Source organism: Eleutherodactylus coqui, chromosome 8 (genome assembly GCF_035609145.1).
Source record: "Eleutherodactylus coqui strain aEleCoq1 chromosome 8, aEleCoq1.hap1, whole genome shotgun sequence".
NCBI classification, from domain to species: domain Eukaryota; kingdom Metazoa; phylum Chordata; class Amphibia; order Anura; family Eleutherodactylidae; genus Eleutherodactylus; species Eleutherodactylus coqui.
Window position 1 is genome coordinate 135,204,645 of NC_089844.1, and position 22,257 is coordinate 135,226,901.

Below are 22,257 nucleotides of genomic sequence, written 5' to 3' on the forward strand. Positions count from 1 at the left end.
AGGGCCGCTTCAAAATAGACAGGGTGAGGATTTTGACTGCTTTTTGGATGCGGAAATACTGCAGAATGTCCTCCGCAGAAATTTCTGTGGAAAATTCTGCAGCATTTCTGCATCCAAAAAGTAGTCAGAATCTGCACCCTGTCTATTTTGAAACAGCCCTGCCCATTTCCGCCACGTGTAAACATACCCCAGTGGTAATAGTGACACCCCCCCAGCAGCCCCAGCGGTAATAGTGACCCCCACCACACAGCAGCCCCAGCAGTAATAGTGACCCCCACCCCCAGCAGTAATAGTGACCCCCACCCCCCAGCAATAATAGTGACCCCCACATCACAGCGGCCCCAGTGGTGATAGTGACCCCCACAGCGGCCCCAGCGGTGATAGTGACCCCCCACCCCACAGCGGCCCCAGCAGTAATAGTGTCCCCCACCCCACAGCGATAATAGTGACCCCCCCCAGCGGCCCCCAGTGCATTAGGGACACCCCCCCCAACGGCTCCCCAGTGCAGTAGTGACACCCCCCAGTGTGATAGACATGATGATTAGTTAGTATAAAATGTCTATCGATTTGTACTAAACTAGACGTATTATGTGTGTTTTGTGACTTCAGCATAATGTGGAACTCTGCTGCATAAGGAAAGAGTTAAATCACAGTGTTATGTTATTGCTTGTATTCAATACTGAGTGTTTTCCCAGTCCTCCCCATCCCCCACACAGAATCTTCTTCAACAAAGCGATATCTACTTTCAGTTTCAGATTTGAGCACATGTTTGTAAGACAAAGACTTGCTTATACATTGGAGTTGAGAGAAGGTGGGCAGGAAGGAGGGGGGATTCTATATGATCTGACAAATGAGAATTCTATATGTTACTGATGTAATCTGTTGCACGCCCATTAAAGGGCAGGTGTTATGCTTTACAATAAAAGGGGCTGTCTGGGTGTTTCTGACCAGAGAGCCATTTTGGATATGAGATTGATAGCTTGTGTCTGATCTGCTCGATGATGTGTGCACACTATACAATTTGGAAGCTACAAAATACCCCGAAACCTGCTGGAGAAAACCATATCCGGTTCACCAGCGGCCCCCCAGTGCAGCAGTGACACCCCCCAGCGGCCACCTAGTGCAGCAGTGACACCCCCTAGCGGCCCCCCAGTGCAGTAGTGACACCCCACAGTGCCCCTCCCGAGACCCACATACTTACCTCCTCCTCCTCCTGGAAGCTTAGCTTCTCTTCTGGTCCCGGCATGCATATTAACTTTTTCTTACCCACTTCTGCCTCAATAGGTAATTCCCAGCAACCTGATTGGTTCTTTGGTGAATCAGCCAACCCAAACAACCAATCAGGTTGCTAGGAATTGCTGATTGCTGCAGAAGTGGGGAAGAAAGTGTTAATATGCTCCCGTCACACACTCTGACACACACGCTGCTGGACGCCTCCCCCCTCCCGACGGAACCAAGTAGCAGGAGACGTCGGGGCAGTGGGGAGAGGGATTCCAGCTGCAGACTGAAATCAGTGTGTGCCGAGATCAGCACGGCTAGCAGTGCCGTTTGTGAATGCCGGCAGGGGAGCCGCGGCCCCTGCTGGTATTCACAAGTGGTGAGCGGCCGATGGTTGCGCCTGCCAGTGGGGAGGGCTCTGCGTACCGCCTCTGGCACGCGTGCCATAGGTTCGCCACCACTGTCCTAGGTAATGGTAGATACAGGGAAACTCCTTTAACCACCCAACCCTAGGGTTTGCATGGAGTGAGATCAGCACTCACATGGAATATGGCTGTTTACTCTTTAACACCAGCGTTCAAGAAGCCTGAACGGCCTCTTCGTGATGAGATCATGAAATGCCTTCAGTTGTCATGGCAGCCAGGGAGCACCCATGAATGATTGCCTATCAAGGTGTGCCTGTGGCATGTCTTAATAGACTGCCTCTAAAAATACAGTATAATGCAAGATAATGCATAATATCAAAAAATCATAAGTTCAAATCCCCTTAGGGGACTAATAAAACTTTTTCTTGTGTTTTTCTTTTATTATTAAAAAATAAAAATATATATATTTGGTATTGCCGCATCCATAAAAATCTGATCAAAATAATGTATTATTTATCTTGAACAGTGAATGTCCTCATTGATCAACAATCCTGTCCTGTGAAAAAGGGATAACTTTCTATCTTTGTAGTCTCTATAGATCAGTGGTCTTCAACCTGTCAGGGTATGCTGGGAGCTGTAGTTTTCCAATAGCTGGAGAACCATAGGTTGGGGACCTCTGATGCCAAAACTCATCTATCGCAACCAATCAGATTACACATAACATCATGCAGTCCGTGTTCAGTCAGCTCCAATAATTTACCATAATTCTAGCTAAGGTGTCTCCCAATTGCGTGTATGCCAGGAAAAGCCGCCCAGTGTGCAGAGTCGTGAGAAGATGATCCCACTGAGTATTTTTAGCTTTTTTCTTTTTTTTTTTTGCACGGGATCAGCCCAGCTTAATATAGTGTGTCCTCTGTGTGACTCTTCATCTGCCAGTTCCTCTTTCCTTCCCCGGGACTTTTTGTTCAGGATGTAGAATTCAGTCAAACAACATGAAAAGGGAAGTTTGGTTTCCTACGAACAGCAAACATGGCTGCTGCTCCCATCGCTGCTTCTGTGGGGCAGAAACTATATGAGATGTTCTCTGTACCGCACAACAACATGAGGGGTCCCTGAAACAACCCTTTAAATGGTACAAACTGTATATATCAGGGAGATAGAAAATTGCCCACAGACAAGACTATTTTTCTGCAGGTCCCTCTAATATGGAAGGGTTGGATTGCTGACTATGGTCAGGAGTGACAAACACCACTCAAATAACTTAGGGCTACATTCACACGGGTGCAGTTTGGATGTGGCAAAAACTGTATCAAAAACTGCACTGGCAAAATCATGTGCAAGTTTGTCACAGTTCTGCGGTAAAAAGACACAAGGTTATGCCAACATGGTTTTTACTAGCTACAAACGGCACCCATGTGAAAGTACCCTAAGGGAACACTTAAAGGGGTGGTCTCGCGAAACCAAGTGGGGTTATACACTTCCGTATGGCCATATTAATGCACTTTGTAATGTACATCGTGCATTAAATATGAGCCATACAGAAGTTATTCCACTTACCTGCTCCGTTGCTAGCGTCCTCGTCTCCATGGTTCCGTCTAAATTCGCTGGCAGCTTGCTTTTTTAGACGCGCTTGCGCAGTCCGGTCTTCTGCTCCCCGCGAGCCGCTTCAGTGTGTTAGACGCTACAGCTCTTCTGCGCATGCGCAGACGAGCTGTAACCTCTCGGGAGCGCGCTGGAGCGGCCATTCTGTACCTTCCTCTGTTACAGAAAGGTGCAGAAAGTTAAGCAGCCGAGCGGAGACGAGAAGCCCAGCCGAGAAGCCGCCCATGTAAGTCGCCGGCCCCCGGAGCCCACCGCCTGCCCCCGGAGCCCACCGCCTGCCCCCGGAGCCCACCGCCTGTCCCCCGAGCTCACCGCCTGTCCCCCGAGCTCACCGCCTGTTCCCGGAGCCCACCGCCTGCCCCCGGAGCCCACCGCCTGCCCCCGGAGCCCACCGCCTGCCCCCCGAGCTCACCGCCTGTCCCCCGAGCTCACCGCCTGTCCCCCGAGCTCACCGCCTGTTCCCGGAGCTCACCGCCTGCCACCGGAGCCCACCGCCGTGCTGCCCGAGCCTGCCGCCGTGCCCCCGAGCCTGCCGCCATGCCCCCGATGCTGCCCGAGCCTCCCGCCGCCGTGCCCCCGATGCTGCCCGAGCCTCCCGCCGCCGTGCCCCCAATGCTGCCCGAGCCTCCCGCCGCCATGCCCCCGATGCTGCTCCCGATGCTGCCCGAGCCTCCCGCCGCCGTGCCCCCGATGCTGCCCGAGCCTCCCGCCGCCATGCCCCCGATGCTGCTCGAGCCTCCCGCCGCCATGCCCCCCGCCGCCGTGCCCCCGACGCTGCCCGAGCCTCCCGCCGCCGGGACACACAGACAGACAGACAGACATATATATAGACAGACACACACATATATATACACATATATACACACACACACATATATATATAATATATACACACACACACACACATATATATATATATATATATATATATATATATATATGTGTGTGTGTGTGTGTGTATATATATATATATATATATATATATATATATATATATATATATATACACACACATATACAAACACGTGTGGGTATATATATATATATGTGTGTATATATATATATATATAATGTGTGTGTATATATACACTCACGAATACGCGTATGCGTATACTCGTACACACGTATACTATATATATATCTATATATAGATATATAGAGATATATATATAAAAGATGTGTACACGCATATATACACACACACATTATATATATATATATCTATATATATCTATATATACACATACACATATATACACACGCATATAAAAAAAACACGTGTGTGTATGTGTATCTATCTATCTATCTATCTATCTATGTGTGTGTGTATATACACTCACGAATACGCGTATGCGTATACTCATACACACGTATACTATATATATCTATCTATATATATATATAGATATATATATAAAATGTGTACACGCATATATACACACACATATATATTTAGGTGAAAAAACTATTTCATCTAAAACAGTGGAAAGTGAATTGCAGGGAGGCATTACAGTACCTTCTGCTGAGAATTCAGCACTGGACAGCTCCCTGCTATTACGAAGCCTGGGTTACTTGTGCAGGGGGAAAGGATCAGCACTGGACAGCTCCCTGCTAATACGAAGCGTGACCGGCGTCTCGGGAGCGAGCACGTCGGGCTGAAGCAAGCGCAGGGAGAAGAAGCGGCGGCCATCTTTGGGAAACTTTTTATAAGTTCATGAAACGCCAGAACTGTAAGTAGGAACCGGCTTTAAAAGCCATTTACATTGGTACTTAGTAATGTATGCTGAAGAAGGGGGACTGGGCAAAAAAAATATTTCACTGCTGCCTCGAGACATCTCCTTTAAGCATCACAGTATATCCCCAAGTACCACAATATATCCCCAAGTCACTTAAAGGGGTTTTCTCATTACTTAAAATTGCGCCACAGCCACTCTGTATTTCCTGGTTGCTGCTGACCGGGACATGTGACTACTGCAGCCAATCACCAACCACAGCAGAGACCCTCTATAGGCAGTGATTGCCTGCAGCAGTCACATGTCCTGGACAGCAGCGACGACCCCAAAGAGGCACTGGAGACAATTCCTCTCCTTATCCTTCCTGGCTGATTCTTCTCTAGTTTTGCCTTTTGCTGATGTCCCTGTCACTACCGGTACATGAGGAGTACCTGCAGCCGGTAGTCCTGTCCTCCAGGATGGCACATCCATAAGTGCCATCACAAGAAGTATGCTATGTCCCCAGCACAATCTCAAGAGCATGGAGCCGGTACCAGGACACAGACTGTTACATGAGGAGTACCTGCAGCCCAATCAGGTTGTACCGATAGTCCTGTCCTCTGGGATGGTACATCCATAAGTGCCGTCACAAGAAGTATGCTATGTCTCCAGCACAATCTCAAGAGCATGGAGCCGGTACCAGGACCCAGACTGTTACACAAGGAGAGCTGGACAGGACTGTAGAAGTGCATCAACCCAGCATCAGGACCAGATGAAAAGGAGCACTGCCAGAGCCACTTGGTGCAGATTTTCCGCTGCTGAGTACCTCAAAGAATCCACAATGTGTGACCATACACTGAGCGACCCTACCTCAATGAACACAGAATTATACCAGGATGCCTGTACATGTAGTGGTTTTTGCTGCAGTTTTACTACAAACGCCTACTTTTGATGTGCTTCACTTGTCCAACCGCATGGCCAAAAGTTTACTTTGCAAAATCATGGTTAAAAAAAACTTCATGTAGAGGCACCTTAGTAGGGTAAAATCGGAGAACCCCTTTAAAGTTCAGTATATTGTACTTCCGCAGTCCTGTGCTATATCTTGGTCTATGTCCATGTTGTACATATAGTCATACCAGCTTACACCAGAGAATACAGTACAACAGATAATAAAGTCATTTTTATATACACATATAGAAACAGACAATAAAAAATAATTTACTTATATATATATAAAAAACAAAAACATTTCTCAGTTTTTTTCCTTTTGTTGTGAATCTTCTATAAAAGTTAAGAGCAGGCCGGTGATCTCGTTCCTGTGGTTTGGGGGACATGGTAGAACTTGTTACTGCAGATCATTTACACTCCACTGACAGAGAAAAGAGCTGATGGCCTCTGGCCATATACCCGTCACTGGGGACCAACTGATGTCATCAAGGCTTGTGTGAAGCTCCTCCCCTGCCCATATCACATTTAAGAGAAGTTATCGAGGTTTTAAAAAAATGAGGATAGAACATTAATTTCTGAAATTGGTGGGGAGACGAACCCCGGCAACCCCACTGATCAGCCGTTTGAAGGGCCTGCGGTATTTACCTTTAAAGGGATAATGCTGCAATACTCATAACAGTACAACGTACTGATGGCTGAATACACTGCAGCACCTGCATGAGTGCTGCAACCCCCTCAAACAGCTGCTGGGTGGGAGCGTCCCACGATCAGATGTTTTAAAACCTATCTAACCCCTATAATGGCTTGTAGAGTTTTGCAACCTTTTTTCATTGCTTCAATACATCTAAAGTGAAAAAAGAAGTCATTTGTTTTGATTAAAAATCTCCTACCGTTTTGTGTATACAGCTCTTATGCAGAGGTCAGTGTCTCCATGGTGACAGACTACAAGCAAAACCTAGTGTGGTCGGATCCAGCAGTCATGTCTAAGGGAGCGTTCCCACAGTGGTTTTCACCACACTGTGGGATTCCGTCTGGGGGTAACACACAGGGGCCAAAAACAGCAACTGTGACAGAACCCCTGAATGGAAACGAACGGAACCATTCACATTTAGTGAAATGAACACAACTTTGGTGTCTGATTGACAGGGTTTCCGTTCAATGGTTCTGTAACAATGCAGTTTTCAGCACCTCTGGCATAACCCTCAGACAGAATCCTATAGTGAAAAACGCTGTGGGAACGCTCCCAAATTCTCTTCCATCTGTCTGGGGGGCAGAACAGCGGCTCAGCGCTTGGATCAAATCCGACCAAGGACAATATCTGCATGGAGTTTGTATGTTCTCTCTGTGTTTATGTGGGTTTCCTTTGGGTACACCGATTACTCCAAAAATATACTAACAGGTGATTCTAGAATGTGAGCCCTAATGAGGACACAGCCCAATATCAATTGGGGATAATCTCTTTACAGCGCTGCAAAATATGTATGTGCTATACATGTTTTCTCCTCCACTATCTGTAGTGTGCAAGAAGATAGGGAATGAGGGAGTGAACAATCACACAACTGCAAGGCTAAACTATACAAGTTTTGTTTTGTGGTATATTACCATGGAGACGCATAGGTCTGCATAGGTGCTGTATACACAAAATTGTAAGGACCCATTCTTACATGCATATGCAAGGTGCAGGCTCAAGTCACAACAGACAGCACATGGATGCGCATATGTGCAGCGGACATAGCATGTCCTACTCTTGTCTGTGACACAGAACAGAACAGGACATGCAGCATTTTTTCATGTGAACCATTGGTGTGTGTGAATAAGTGCTCTTGTGAATTGCCTAATTGGCTATGATGGGTCCGTGGGCTGTCTGTGAAATATATACACGGATGGGATATATGCCGGTCTGAATGGGCCCTAAGGCTGTATGCAGAAGTGTTTATTTCTTAAGATGCATTCCAGCAAGAAATAAAACTTTGTTGCAAAATGATGCATATTATAAATGCATGCTTTATGGTGTGGCCAATGATTTTCTTACATAGCAGGATACCATGAGTTATGTTACCCTATTGGTGGTGTCATATGTTGTGTGATTCAGGGGAGGCAGCAGTACTGGGACAGATGCAAAGGCCACCCGTGTATTGTAAGGATACATGTCACACATGCTAACCATGAAACAAAAGACAGGAATTCGTGACAGGTAAAGGGTTAACCGTTATAGTCTATGTCAGGCGCTTCTTCCACCTCCTCGCCGTCTTCTACGCTGTTGTGTCGCACATGCTCAGTAGACTGGTGTGTGAGTGGGATGGAGAGGGCGCGATACACGGCTTCCACTGTGCTCTGTGATACGTAGTAGCTGAGGTTGACAGAGGGCATCTTGGATCTCATTTCTTCTAGGCAGCGGTACGCCTGGTGAGAAAGGACAGCATGAAGATGGGCACCACAAGAAAGAAATACACATCCAAACAACATAATGCCAGGTGATCAGTACAAGGTAGGAATGCTGCAGACCGCCTACACCCCTTTCTGACCCCATAGCGTAAATATACGTCATGGGGTCATGAAGGGTGTATGGAGTGGGCTTGGGAGCCGAGTTATAACTGCATACCCAGTGGCAAACAGCTGTCTCTGACAGCCACCAGCAACTGCCGCAATCAGTCAGCTCTAATCACGGAAGTTAAGGCCGGCCTCACACAGGCGGATTCCAATTACAGAATCCACGATCGGCGTCTGCTTGGAAGATTCGTGGCCAAATGTGGGCATTGAAAAGCATGTACTTACGCTTTTTCGCTCACACTCGCAGATACGAATTGCATATTCCGCGAGCATAGGAAACATTGCAAAATGCTCTATTTTGCCGCGGATGGAGGCCATCCGACCCACAGCCCAGCTTAGCTGTTTAATTAAATGTCTAAACAGTCAGCGGGAGGGTGGGATCCCTTCCTGCACCCCAACAACACCCCCTCGCAATGCAAGATCAGGGGTTGCTAATGGTCTAGCATGGCAGCCCAAAGCCTACTGAAAGCTCCTTACCATACATAGGTGCCTATTCAAGCCCTGCCCATGTCAGGTTTTTGTAGGCAACATTAAAACATGTCATATACAGCAATATTGAAGTATTATAGTATGCAGTACAAATGATCAAATAATCGCAAGTTCAAATCTGCTGTGGGCACTAAATAAAAGATTAAAAAAAGGCAAAAATATTTTTTAATTATAAAAAAAAAGTAAAATACTAAGAGTTAAAAAAAAAATTCCCATAAGATCTAAACATTTAAAAAGCTGACATATTTGGTATCACCAAATACATAAAAGTCGGAACTATTAATATCACAATATTTATTCTTCATGGTGAAAATATAACTCATTCCGCAAAAAACAAGTGTTCATACGTCTATGTTAGTAGGAAATTAAAAAATTATGGCTCTTGGAAGGCTGGGACAGAAAACAAAAAAGAAAAGGAAAATATCTAGTCCTGAAGGGGTTAAAGTGGTAATAGAAAGGAAGACAATGAACAAAGTTTGAGGTCTACGGTACCTTCTGAAAGTCTCCCTGCTGCGTGTAATGTTCCACCAGAAACCCGTACACATCACCAATGCGGACGGCACCCTCCAAATCGGGCTCTTCCAGGAGCAGCTCACACTGTCTGACGGCCTCCGGCTTGTCTGTGGAGTATGCCCTGTGACAACAAGGGGCAGAATGAAGCACTCAGGCTGTGCGGTACTGCTCCTGGGCAGCAATATTCATGGCCTGTCCTTATGAGAGGCCATCAATAGCTGATCAGGGGTGGTCTAACTCCTGCCGATCTGCTGCCTAAAAGGGACTGCAGCACCCCAGCCAGTCCCGTGCCCCCTTCATTGTTTACCAGACACCACTGCATACTCTTGGTAAGAGCTGTTCCTGGCACTACCGCTCACTGCTGCTCGCTCTGACACAAGCGCCACAATCTGACACTACTAAGTTCCAGTGCTGCAGTCCTTTCAGTCAGCTAGTCAAGCGGGATACTAAATGTCAGACCCCCTCCAATCTGAGATTAATTGCCTATTCTAAGGAGATTGTAGTCCTCTTTAAAAGCTTTGCGCCAAGTTATCACCTATGCACATAATAGGAGATGACTTAATGATCGGTATGGGTCCAACCACTGGGAGCTCCACCAGTCCCGAGAAAGGGGGTCCTGTCAGTTCCAGAGTGAATGGAGCAGCCATAACATAGGAACATTGCTACTCCATTCACTTCAATGAGAAGCTGGGGATTACCGAGTTCAAGAACTTCGGAAATCTCGGGTGCTGTCATTAAAGACAATGGATCAGCAGTGCACCTGTACGACCTTGGCTCCATTCACTCGGGGACCAACAGAACCCTCATTCTCAGGATCAGTGGGGGTCTGCCGATCATAACGCTTTCACCTATCCTGTAGGATATGTTATTTTTGTAGTATATGGGTCAAATAGCATTATTTTCGGGAACGATATGAAAGTGTTATCTGGGTAGTGTACAGCGCTGTTAGGATGAATTCAGACATGGGGAACTGATTGCATGGTCTACAAATCCACATAGAAATCCACCATGAAGATTTGCTTTTAGGTGCGGAAAATGATGTGGATTTCATTATGCTGCTTATAGTAAAGACCTTTTATCCCCACTGAAGTCAATTCCACAGCAAATCTGCAATGAAAACTACATCAGAAATGACATCTGCGGATTGCATTGCAAATTTTGACTCCCCATTAAAGTCAATAGAGAAATTTCTCAACAAAGCCACAGAAAATCTGCAACAGAATGAGTAAGCTGCTGAACCTGAAAACCGCTCCGCAGGCTGCAGTGTCTGCAAAAGAAATGGCAAAGAATTTAACCCCATTGTGAAAGCAATACTCCTTTTAACCCTTTGCAATCCAATTTTGGATTTAGGGTTTCCTAGGGGGCTTTCTCTTTCTGCCATTATACAATGGCGCCATCTGCTGACTAGAGCCAGTACTGCGGTATTGGACATGCTGGAGAGGCCCCCGACAACAGAGCGGCCAGTAATATAGAGTAAGAATACCCTGCCAGACGTCTTCCAACATCAGAGCTGTACAGTCTTCAGTCAAAATGTCTTCAGACGTCAGACAGTGGATTGGAAAGGGTTAACTGACCTCACTAATGGGCTTTAAACCTGCAGATACATCTTTTCAAGGCGGTGGCTTGACTGACTATTGACAGCCAGAAACGGAGAAACCTCAGATCCTGGCAGCAATATTCGGACATGCTGAAATCAATAGCAACTACAGTATGTAAGCAGATAACAGGGGGAGGAGGCTCTTTTGTTACCTATTGGCATCCCGCAGTGTGATCGCAAGGTACCAATTGGTGCCCATGGCAGCTAGAAGCCTCACAAAGGCCTCTTTGTCTGCCATGTAACTCAGCCAATTAGGACTTGCCTCCGGCAGGCTGCTGTCGTAGGCTTAGTAAAATGAATGACATAAGTAATGCAGTGTACTATTCTAGCAATCGAATGGTTGCATCTTCAAGTTCCCTTCAGGGGCTAAAAAATACTGTTAAAAAAAAACATAAAAAGCAACATGTACCAAGTATGACCGCTTTCTTAACGACCCAGACAATGAAAATATTTTGTTATTTTTCACATACAGTTAAGGAAATAAGTATTTGAACCCTTGCTGATTTTGTAAGTTTGCCCACTGTCAAAGACATGAACAGTCTATAATTTTTAGGGTAGGTTAATTTTAACAGTGAGAGATAGAATATCCCAAAAAAATCCAGAGAATCACATTGTCTACATTATGCATATTTATTTGCATTTTGCACAGAGAAATAAGTATTTGATCCCTCTGGCAAACAAGACTTAATACTTGGTGGCAAAACCCTTGTTGCCAAGCACAGCAGTCAGACGGTTTTTGTAGTTGATGAGGTTTGCGCACGTCAGAAAGAATTTTGGTCCACTCCTCTTTGCAGATCATCTCTAAATCATTAAGGAGTAGGCACTGTACATTGGTCATTCTGTATAACAGTACACTATATGGGGGTCACCAACAACAGATACAGCAGAGCACCTTTCATGATAAGGCCCACTAGCGTATGTGGGTCCGTGTGCTGTCCGTGTTAATTCACAGACAGCACATGGACATGTTCTATCTTATGGGGCTATTCACACTCCTGGCTTTTATCTATATGACAGACGAGAAGTAGGACATGTCAATGCGTAGGCAGTCCATATATCAGACAGCACACGGACAGATGGTGTCTGATGCAAGTTGTGCACAAACCTGTTGGACACAACTCGCACACACGGTAAGTGTGCACCCGCCCTAAGGCCAACCCCGGCTACATCCAGCCGATGTAACCATTTTGTAGGTGGTTCCTATCATAGTGGATATTCTAAAAATGACTGATTGGGTGGAGTAGGTTGTAGTACCCTCTTTCCAGTCCCAAGTATAGGCAGATATCTATCACAGGAGAAGGGGTAATGTATACACAGCATCTGTCTATTGAAATGAATGGGATTATGAAAATATCAGTTTTCCATTGGCACTAGGACTTCGACACCTCCTGCAGTATGGATACATTACCTACGAGCCTGGATAAATCTCTTGACCAGAGTAATTTTGTTCTGGATATCAGACTGCCGTCTTTCTTGTTCCTCTGGGCTCCGCATCTTGGCTTTAGACAAACACTTGTAAGCCTCAGTCAGCGCTCCGATGGCCTTCTCGTAATTCTGATATTCGTCAATCTCCAACTAAGACAGAGAAGAGGTCAGAAAAAAGGCAATGGGGACTTACAATTTACGGAGAAGTCCCGGTATCGATCACTCACCTGAGCACAGGCATCGTAAAAACCAGCCAGAAGGTCAAGGGCTCTTCCTTTGGTGTAGAAGTTAATAATGTTATTGACTATATTGGGATCTTGTCGCCAATCTAGAGACTGTAGATAATTGGCGGCCATTATGTAGATTTCCTTCTGTCGGGAGACTCCAGCAAAGAACACAATCTTCTCAGTGTCACCCGACTTCAATAAAGATCTCATGGCCTGGTAAAAAGAGACATAAGTCACAATCGTATGGAGAGACCTCCTGCTTGTTTCTGCCTCTGCACTGGTGAAACTCCGACTGCACTGGAAATACATTAACCTCAATAGAAGGGTTCTATACTATACTGATATAGGCTAGGGCCACACAGCGGCATCTCAGAAAAGCCTTGTCTTGTCTTTGACTTGCTGTTGTGCGATTATTAAAAAAAACAGCCAAGTCGAAGACAAGTTGAAGGCAAATCGCATGAAACTTACATTGATGTTTATGGTGGAAAAGTTGCTTGAGGCCAAAATCCAACCAATTTGGATTTCCCAAGACTGTCGTGTCGCAGTAAGTCGCAATGCAACCCATTTGCCAATCATTACATGCAACATTGCACATGACACTGAAAGCTTTATGTCGTGCAACACATGTGACCATGCAGCCTTGGCCTTGTATCAGGATGGAATGAATGCTTCCACCCAAATGTCAGATCTTACCTTTAACTTGTTCCCAGCCTGAGTGTATTTCTTGGTTGCAAGGTGATAATTCCCTTGTCGCATGCAACAGTCAGCAATTCGTTCCAGCAGTTCCCGTCTTGCTTCCTCACTAAGCTCCTTGGAGTTTTTGGATACAGTCATCTTTTCCGCCATGTCTTCGGTGATGATGAGATTCTGCTCCAGGCACAGCTGCAGAGCATCGTAGTACTGCAGGACAAGTATACAGCAAAGAATGGCAAATAAGTTATACATACACACAACCATGTGACTGCAATGTATGATGGCTCTAGTGTGGTACTCTATGGGGGACATTATCAAATGTGAGCACCAAAGGTCCCCCCCGCATGTGTTACTGTATGTAATGTGTGATGTACCAAACACCCAGGCAGCACAGTGGCCCTGTAGTTAGCGCTGTTTTCTTGCAGCACTGGGATCAAATCTGACTAAGTCCCCCAGCGCACCAGTGTATTTGGCACCTAGGCTTCAAGCAATGGAGTTTGTTTGTTCTTCTTGTGTTTGTGTGAGTTTCCTAACAGATGTATTTTAGATTATGAAGCCGCCATGTGTACAGGGCCGAATGTACAATAATGTAGATCTCTGTAGAGTGCTGTTCAATATGTATGTGCTATATAAGGCTAATTACAGGGTTAATCCTGAATATAGCTATGAAAGCCCTGGTGCACAGACAGAGCACATTCATTTTGTGGAGCACAGAGTGAGCACATATATTTTGTGGGGGCGCAGAGTGAGCATATATACTTTGTGGGGCGCAGAGTGAGCACATATACTTTATGGGGGCGCAGAGTGAGCACATATACTTTATGGGGGCGCAGAGTGAACACAAATACTTTGTGGGGGCGCAGAGTGAGCACATATACTTTGTGGGGGCGCAGAGTGAGCACATATACTTTGTGGGGGCACAGAGTGAGCACATATACTTTGTGGGGGCGCAGAGCGAGCACATATACGTTGTTGGGGCACCGAATGAGCACATATACTTTGTGGGGCACAGAGTGAGCACATATACTTTGTTGGGGCACAGAGTGAGCACATATACGTTGTGGGGGGGGGCGCTCCCTCAAAGTACATGCACTCACTGTGCGCCCCCACAAAGTATATGTGCTCACTCTGTGCCCCCACAAAGTATATGTGCTCACTCTGTGCCCCAACAAAGTATATGTGCTCACTCTGTGCCCCACAAAGTATATGTGCTCACTCTACGCTTCCACAAAGTATATGTGCTCACTCTACGCTTCCACAAAGTATATGTGCTCACTCTACGCTTCCACAAAGTATATGCGCTCACTCTGTTCCCCACAAAGTATATGTGCTAACTGCCCCCCCCCCCAAACTATATGTGCTCTGTCTGTGCACCACCACAGTAAATGTGTCCCCTTCTGTACCCCTACAATATAAATGTGCACCTGAAATATCGAGTGCTACAATAACTATATTAAATAGTCTCAAACTATCACAGCACAACAGCTTGTGTAGCCCAACTCCATCCCCATTTCTTCTGTTTAGTGCTTCAGTGATTTTTGGGAGATAGAGGAACTCAATGAACTGCGGTCCTGTGACAGGCTGCAGTGTGAGACTTGGGGATCATTCATGTAAATACAATTTTGTTCTGTAAAAAAAAAAAAAAAAAAAAAGCGCACCATCCTTACTGCCTATGTGTGCGTTACCTGCGTTTTTACTACATATGTGTGTTTTTTGTATCTGTTGCATTGTCAACTGTTTTTTATACTGCTAACACCAGTAACCTTATAATACTAGTGATAGGGTAAACATTGTATAATTATTATAGCAGTAATCTGGTAACTTTATAAGCAATCTAAAAGTGATAGAATATGATAATAGTGATATCATAATAGTATAATGACAATACTAGTGATATGATAAAACAGGGATAGTAAAATAATAGTGGAATAATAATAGTGATATGCTAGTAGTATATAATAAAAATAAATGATAACATTAGCACTATAACCTGTATGCGCTCTCATTTTTTCTACTAAAAAAAGAAAGTACATGTATGAGATTTGGATGAAAGGTACTTTTTTGGTGAAACTGTGCCAGTCTTGTACGATATGTTGCATCTGGTATCACAGCTCATGCCAAGTCAGACCCTATATTCCCATCTCATACAAACTTTTATTCTAAAGAGTCTACATATATGTTATAGATCTTGTTTAATTCTGCAGCAAATGAACTGTATCAACATTTACATTTTGACCCATTATTAAGGCCTTCATTCCTTTAGAGTAAATGGGGCCCCATATAGAAATCTAAGTAGGGCCACCTAACTGCAAGTGCATTCATTCCCTGTCAGTATCCTCAGAGCTTCTCTATCCAGCTAAAAAGGACTGACAGATATGGAAACCATGTGAAATGGAGAGCAAAGAGGTGTCCATCTCACATACTGAGCCCTATAGTTCTGTCCCGCTTCCATCCTGCTTTCGGCCCCAATGCAGTTTTCTCCACTGAAGACGTAAACCTCGGATGGAACCGGCTCTGGACAAGAAAGCATAATGTGAAAAGAGCCTAAAGCTCAGTGCCATTTCTTTCTGTCAAAGGACTCAATTGACAGCAAATAATACTGGCAGCCATTATGGGGGTTGGGCTTACACTTGTGGGTGGGGTTTACCTATTAAAAAAAAGACCTAGTGTCCGGTAAATGATTCTTAAACCCTAAAAGGACGTGGCCATTTTTTTTTGTCTTCTCCTCGCCACTTTTCAAAAACCATAGATTGATAGAGCTAACATACTGTAGCAGTTGCAATCTACTGACTGATCGTATATATAGTAGAGAGCGTATATAGAAACGGATAGAGGTCTGCTGGCTGGATACACGCTGCACCTGGCTGAGGTTGGAAAGCCTAGGCATTAGTCCCTGCAGTTTTGAATATATATATATATTAGATAGGGCCCCTAATGAGATTTTTGTTGAAACGTGTAGGGTCTTTACGGACGATTGTTGGTTGTAGTACAGTAACAGAACTGTGGCATTTATCAAGCATCCATCCAGGCTTGAAAATGAATTTTTTTCTGAATGTTTTACTTGTATTAATAAATGTGCAGTTTTACATATTAACATAGTATGTAAGTCAGAAAAAAGGCATCTGAACATCCGGTTCAGCCTATTAGCCTGCAATGTTAATCCAGGGGAAGGCAAGCCCCCACAACTTCCACCCTCCATGAGTTGAAAACCAAGCCAAATTGCTTTATTAAGCCTTTTTTTTAAAGCTCATAGGCTATTTTCTATAAAAAGAGAAAAAATTGATGGTACCTTCTTAGCTGCTAATAGTAATTCCACGGCCTTATCAAACTGGTTGTGCTGGATGAAGAAATCAGAACATCGAGCAAGGAGGGCTGGATCAGACTTCTCATCTAAGTCCTCGGCTATTAGCTGAAGAGCTCCAAACTGTTCAGTAGCAAACGCCAACTCCAACGCCTTGGAGAGATGACCTGACTAAAGGAAATTTGGAAGAAAATAAAAAACGTGGTAATACTTAAAGGAAATCTGTCATGTACTTTTTTGCGGTCATCACTGACGGCGGCATAAAGTTGTGACAGCTATACAGTTATGTCAATTTCAGTGGTTTGCACCCATTCAAATCAATGGGGGCATAAAAGGATCAGTTTATTTCAATTTCTGTTCTGTTCCGGAATCAGACCTGCCACCACCCAGACACCCATACTCACCTGTCCAGATCCGCCGCGAGTGTCTCACTGCGGAAATATCGCGGGACAGATGGCTTCCATTGATAGCGATTTTCCACACAGAATAGAACATGCTGCGATTCTCCCCCGGAAGCTGAAAATCACAATTGTTTTCCGCTCGTGGGCAGGGGAAAATCTTTTAACCTAGCATGTCTATGGACAGACTTTGCTATGGAATTCGTGGCAGGCGTCTACCCGCGAATTCCACAGTGAAAATCTGTCGGTGGGCATTGGGCCTTTGTGTGAATTTTGGCATCAATTCCGTGCCAAAATCCACACCCAAAATATGTTGTGTGAACAAGGCTTATTAAATCTGTCTTCAGTAAGTTCCCTCTAGTGGTAGCTGAAAGTCAGCCAGAATGCTATCATTTAACTTTATGGCTTTATGAATGGATGGAGGGGATTTGGATCTTTGTATCAGAAATATGGTGGTCCACCCCCTCTGGAGATGTACTATGAATCTAAGAACACCATTTTGGACTAATTTAGAGGACTATATTGACCTGGTTACAAACAGAGAATAAAAGCAGTTGTCCCAACCAAAAAGCTATTCCTAGTCCACAGTACTGGTGGGAGTGCAACCAATGGGACCCCCACTGATCATGAGAACTGAGGTCCTGATGGTCTATGAATGGATGGAGCAGTGATCATGCTCGCATTGTACAAGCACACACCTATCTCTGGTAGACCCAATGAAATGAATGGAGCAATAATGCACACACATGACCCCCTGTTCCATTCATTCAAGGACCTCTCGAATTCCTGTTATTATGATCAATAGGGGTCCCATCAGCTGGACCCCAATGGATCAGTTAGTTACCCCTATCCTGTGGGCAGGAGTTAACTTTTTTGATGGCACGACCCCTTTAAACCAAATAATTTTCATCCAATCGGCAGCTGTTTTACCTTGTGATACAGCATAACGGCTCTATCCATTTGTTCTCCCTTCTCTTCATAATACCGAGCTGCATCCATCATATCCTCTGGCGTGCTCAGCAATGCCAGGTTCATGAGTTGGTCATCCAGATTATTTTCCTGTATGTAAATAAGTACTCAGGTCACAACTAGAGATGAGCGAACATACTCGGATAGGCACTACTCGTCCGAGTAATGTGCCTTATCCGAGTACCGCTGTACTCGTGCTGAAAGATTCGGCACGCGCTGCGGAGCGGGGAGCTGCAGGGGAGAGCGGGGAGGAACGGAGGGGAGATCTTTCTCTCCTTCTCTCCCGGCCGCTCTGCCCCGCTCCCCGCTGCGACTCACCTGTCAGCAGCGGAGCGCCCCGAATCTTTCAGCACGAACACAGCGGTACTCGGATAAGGCACATTACTCGGACGAGTAGTGCCTATCCGAGTACGTTCGCTCATCTCTAGTCACAACCAATATTAAGATTCAGTGGATAGAAAGTTAATAAAGCGTATGCATCTACCTTGCAAAGCCTGATTGCGTTATTATAAGCCTGGGCTCTGGTATAGAAATGCACTGCCTGTTTTAGATCCCCTTGACTTTCATACTGACGTGCCAGGTGGTAGGATGCCGCTAAGTTTCCAGTTTCATTGGCGATTTCTGCAGCCTAGAAAGCAGAGTAGCTTTTATTACTTGCCCACAAGAGTGAGTTGATATAAAAGTCAATGTAATGGAAAAGGGAAATTTTACACATATTATCTATACTGCTACATAGCTGTAGTCCCATACCTTCTGAATGTTGCGTAGGAAGCAATGTACTCGCACCAGGGACAGGTAGTCTTGTGCAAGCTCATAATATTTGAGAGCAGCATCCAGGTCCGCCTGGCTCTCCAGGTACTGAGCCCACCATTTCCACAGAATTCTGTATGAGGACAACCAGAAAATAAAACGAGGTTACAGAGTTACAAATATCATGGTAGAATCCAACCGTCAATGGTAGTAATACATGGTTGGGTGTAAAATATGCAACAGTATGTGAAACCCCAGGACTAGCAAGTGCCGAAGGTAGACTGAAAAGGTAAACATTAAAGGGGATCTGTCAGCTACTTTAAGACCTATAACATCAGCTTATGGGCTCAAAGTAGCTGATCTGCTAATTCCGGGGATGTAGGTTTTTTTTTTACTTACCTTTCCCATTGTTTTCCCTGTGTCAGTGTCATTGAGAGGCGTGCTAAGTAGTCCTCCTATTCATTTATCCCTGGACTCAATAGGTCAGCTACTTTGAACCCATAAGCTTAGCTTATACGGCTCAAGGTAGCTGACAGATACCTTTTAAAGGCTAGGAACACCTTTGACATAGAAAATATTTTTGAAATCTGTAGTTTTGGACTTTTCCCAGTGATACATGCTGAATGTGAGATCTGTGCGTCCAGGATGCTGCTGCCTTCACTAGCTCTCGTGTATCAGTACAGCTTCATTCCTGGATTGCTTCCTGCCAAGAGCTCGAGGTGGATCTCTTGTGCTAACGGACAATGATGCGGAGGAGAGTGTGATTCTCCCTGAAGAGTTTGCTGTGGGTTCTCTCTTCAATCTGTACACAGATTTGCAGCCTATGTGAATCTGATCCTCCCCCTGCAAACTGCATTGTGTAAGCTTTCCTCCCTATGTGTGATCTGCCTTCCTCCATAACACTGGTCAACGTGACTTATTTTCACAAGAATCTTTAATGGCGATTCTAGTAGTATTTCACCTCCTGAATTCAAATACGTTGTTAGAATTTTTCCATCAGGCAGGTTTTCTTGTGACACTTATTTTTTTTTTCTAATTTGGGTGTTCTTTATGGTTTGCCATTGGATGAATTACCTTTATATTTAGTGTCCTATTCAGTATATGATCAATACATGTAGTGCATGCTGCTGATATGTAAGAGACATACGAAAATATGAAACTGTTGTTAGATAAAATCCAGTATGAAAAATATAACAGGAATATCTGTGGAGATTTGAAGGTTATTGCTGGGAATGCAACTTGGGTCACTAAATTCTGCTGCTACTTATGTGAATTGGACAGCAGTGATAGGAAGTCTTACTATATTTGAAAACAATGGCATAAAGACAAATTCCTGGGGCCACCCCTCGTCTTCTGCATCCTCCACTCGGAGCGCTCGGCTATATAGCAGCCGTGCACTCCCAGTGGGGAACAGCTGGATGCAAAAGACAAGCAGCCCCGCTTGTCCTCTGCATCCCCCGCTCAGAGTGCAGGGCGATCACTCAACGTCTGAGCGATCACCTTGTGCTGTAAATGGACACAATGATTATTGCTCAAAAGACATCTTTTGAGCGATAATTGTTGTGTCTTAATGGGCCTTAAGTATGTAGTGAGCACACAAACATCTTGGAAAAGGTGGAATCCTCCCGGTTTATTCACCACATGTAAAATATGTAAAATGTTTCACCTCATTTGGTAATTGAGAGCGTGTCCTCTTCTGTTAGGGATTTTTGAGGGTTTAATAGGATGAAGATCCTGCATGGGGTCGCCCTTGTCAGGGCAGGTGCTATATAGGGCATGTAGGGATTTCGTGAGGGATACATTATATTGTTCCCATACATTCCCTACCTTGATCTACTTTATATTTTGTACTCCTATTGACGCTACTCTCTGATATTATTCACCTTTTGGGTGTGTGGGCCATGGATTATACTGTATGATTACATATTGACATTTTATGTTTCAAGGGTTTCAAGGGTTCATGTTTTTCAGTAACATGTGGCTACACCTCATGACATGTCTAGTTCATGTTTCTTATATTGTCTTCCCCACAGACAATTATCTTACTTGTCTTTCTTGTTGTTAATGTAGGTCTCCAAGTTCTGTGGGTTATCTAGAAGCATCCTTGGAACCTCAAAACGGTGCGTGTCCGACTTTTCATAACTAGAGAATACAAAAAGAAAGTTCAGCAACATGTTTTTCAGATCTATGGTTCTACCTTATGATTTTTCTCAAAAGCTAATAAGAACTTCCCCGGAGTATTATTAAAGGGGTCTTCACAAAGTAAAATTCTAGGTCCCTTGCATGGGATCTCTACTTGGGCCTCTTATGATGTTCAAAGCTGCATCAAGGTTGCTTAGACTTTCCTTAAAAGGGTTTTTCTGCCCTCTTTTTCACTGATGACCTATCTTCTGGTTCTCTCCTGGTCAGGACTAGATATGATGTCCTGACCAGCAGTGAAGCAGGATGTGCCATAGTAGCGCACTTCTTGTGCTGACGGCCAATAACAATGTCTGACCGGCAGTCAACTGATGGATCAGGGTATCGAGTAGAGGACCTCAATCAATCAACTGCTGATAGCCTATCCAGAAGCTAGGTTATTATTGACAAAGAGAGCAGACAACCCCCTTATTGCAAAAACCCAATGGATCATTAGTGCACTTACTAATTGAGTGATATGCTACGGTCCCCCATAGCTTCCGAGTGCTTTGCATAGTGATAATAGGTGGTTCTCAGGTGGACCCGATCATAATTCTCCGCAGTCTCAATAGCTTTTTGCCACTGACCCCAAGCCTGGTATAGTTTATTCAGAAGATCGTAGCGTTTGCAGGTTTTGTATAGCTGCTCTGCGTCTTCCTGTAGAAGAGAACAGATGTTGTAAATACAGAATTACAGCAAACCCATCTAAACATGATCTAAGGATAGTGAACACAGCTATACAGGTTACTTCGTAATAGTAGTAATGGTGGCAGGAAGAACAAGCTTCATAAGCCACTATAGAGCCTCATACTTTTATGCAAGCCCCAACCCCGTCATGCCTTCAATATACCAATCCCTAGCTGATGTTTTGGTATGTGCCCATGGTGAATACCCAATTTGTCTTGACCAAACATGACCATTAACCCACCAGCATTCCAAGCTGTATGGCCAACATGGCCACTCTGGCTTCTATCTCTGGCTCTTGCTCCGCCTCTCGCAATGCTTTGGCACCCCTTGCATGGCCCATTTTGCCCAGGCACACTTTGGCAACATCCAGCCTTCTGGTCTTGACACACATACGCGCCATGTTTTCCCAGACCGTTTCACTACAAAAGAAATAAAAATAAGTAGTTCAATAAACATTACCACATAACAAGAAAATGCTTGATGACAACTGAAGTGGCTGCTATTACAAATTCCTCAGGGGTTGCCACCAATTTCTGAGTGGCAAATCAGTGTAGCTAAGCAGTGATACATCCTCCACCTGTAAGCTAAGCAAATCTGTTAATATTTCTGTACTGGTAGCCATATTGGATGTCCCT

General features: G+C 44.7%; 1 protein-coding gene across 1 annotated transcript in view; it reads right to left on the reverse strand.

The window, feature by feature from the left end:
• Nucleotides 1-6,058: 6,058 nt before the first annotated feature.
• The window catches only part of IFT140 (intraflagellar transport 140), a 96,413-nt gene continuing 80,214 nt past the window's right edge, over nucleotides 6,059-22,257 (reverse strand). Inside the window, exons 19-30 of the mRNA XM_066576472.1 lie at nucleotides 21,864-22,041; nucleotides 21,402-21,592; nucleotides 20,804-20,899; nucleotides 18,758-18,890; nucleotides 18,492-18,635; nucleotides 17,969-18,097; nucleotides 16,629-16,811; nucleotides 13,340-13,546; nucleotides 12,647-12,859; nucleotides 12,403-12,569; nucleotides 9,377-9,518; nucleotides 6,059-8,248 (exon numbers count right to left, since the gene is read on the reverse strand). Coding sequence (XP_066432569.1) covers nucleotides 8,048-8,248; nucleotides 9,377-9,518; nucleotides 12,403-12,569; nucleotides 12,647-12,859; nucleotides 13,340-13,546; nucleotides 16,629-16,811; nucleotides 17,969-18,097; nucleotides 18,492-18,635; nucleotides 18,758-18,890; nucleotides 20,804-20,899; nucleotides 21,402-21,592; nucleotides 21,864-22,041 — 1,984 coding nt within the window. The 3' untranslated portion in view covers nucleotides 6,059-8,047. The remainder of the gene's footprint in view (nucleotides 8,249-9,376; nucleotides 9,519-12,402; nucleotides 12,570-12,646; nucleotides 12,860-13,339; nucleotides 13,547-16,628; nucleotides 16,812-17,968; nucleotides 18,098-18,491; nucleotides 18,636-18,757; nucleotides 18,891-20,803; nucleotides 20,900-21,401; nucleotides 21,593-21,863; nucleotides 22,042-22,257) is intronic.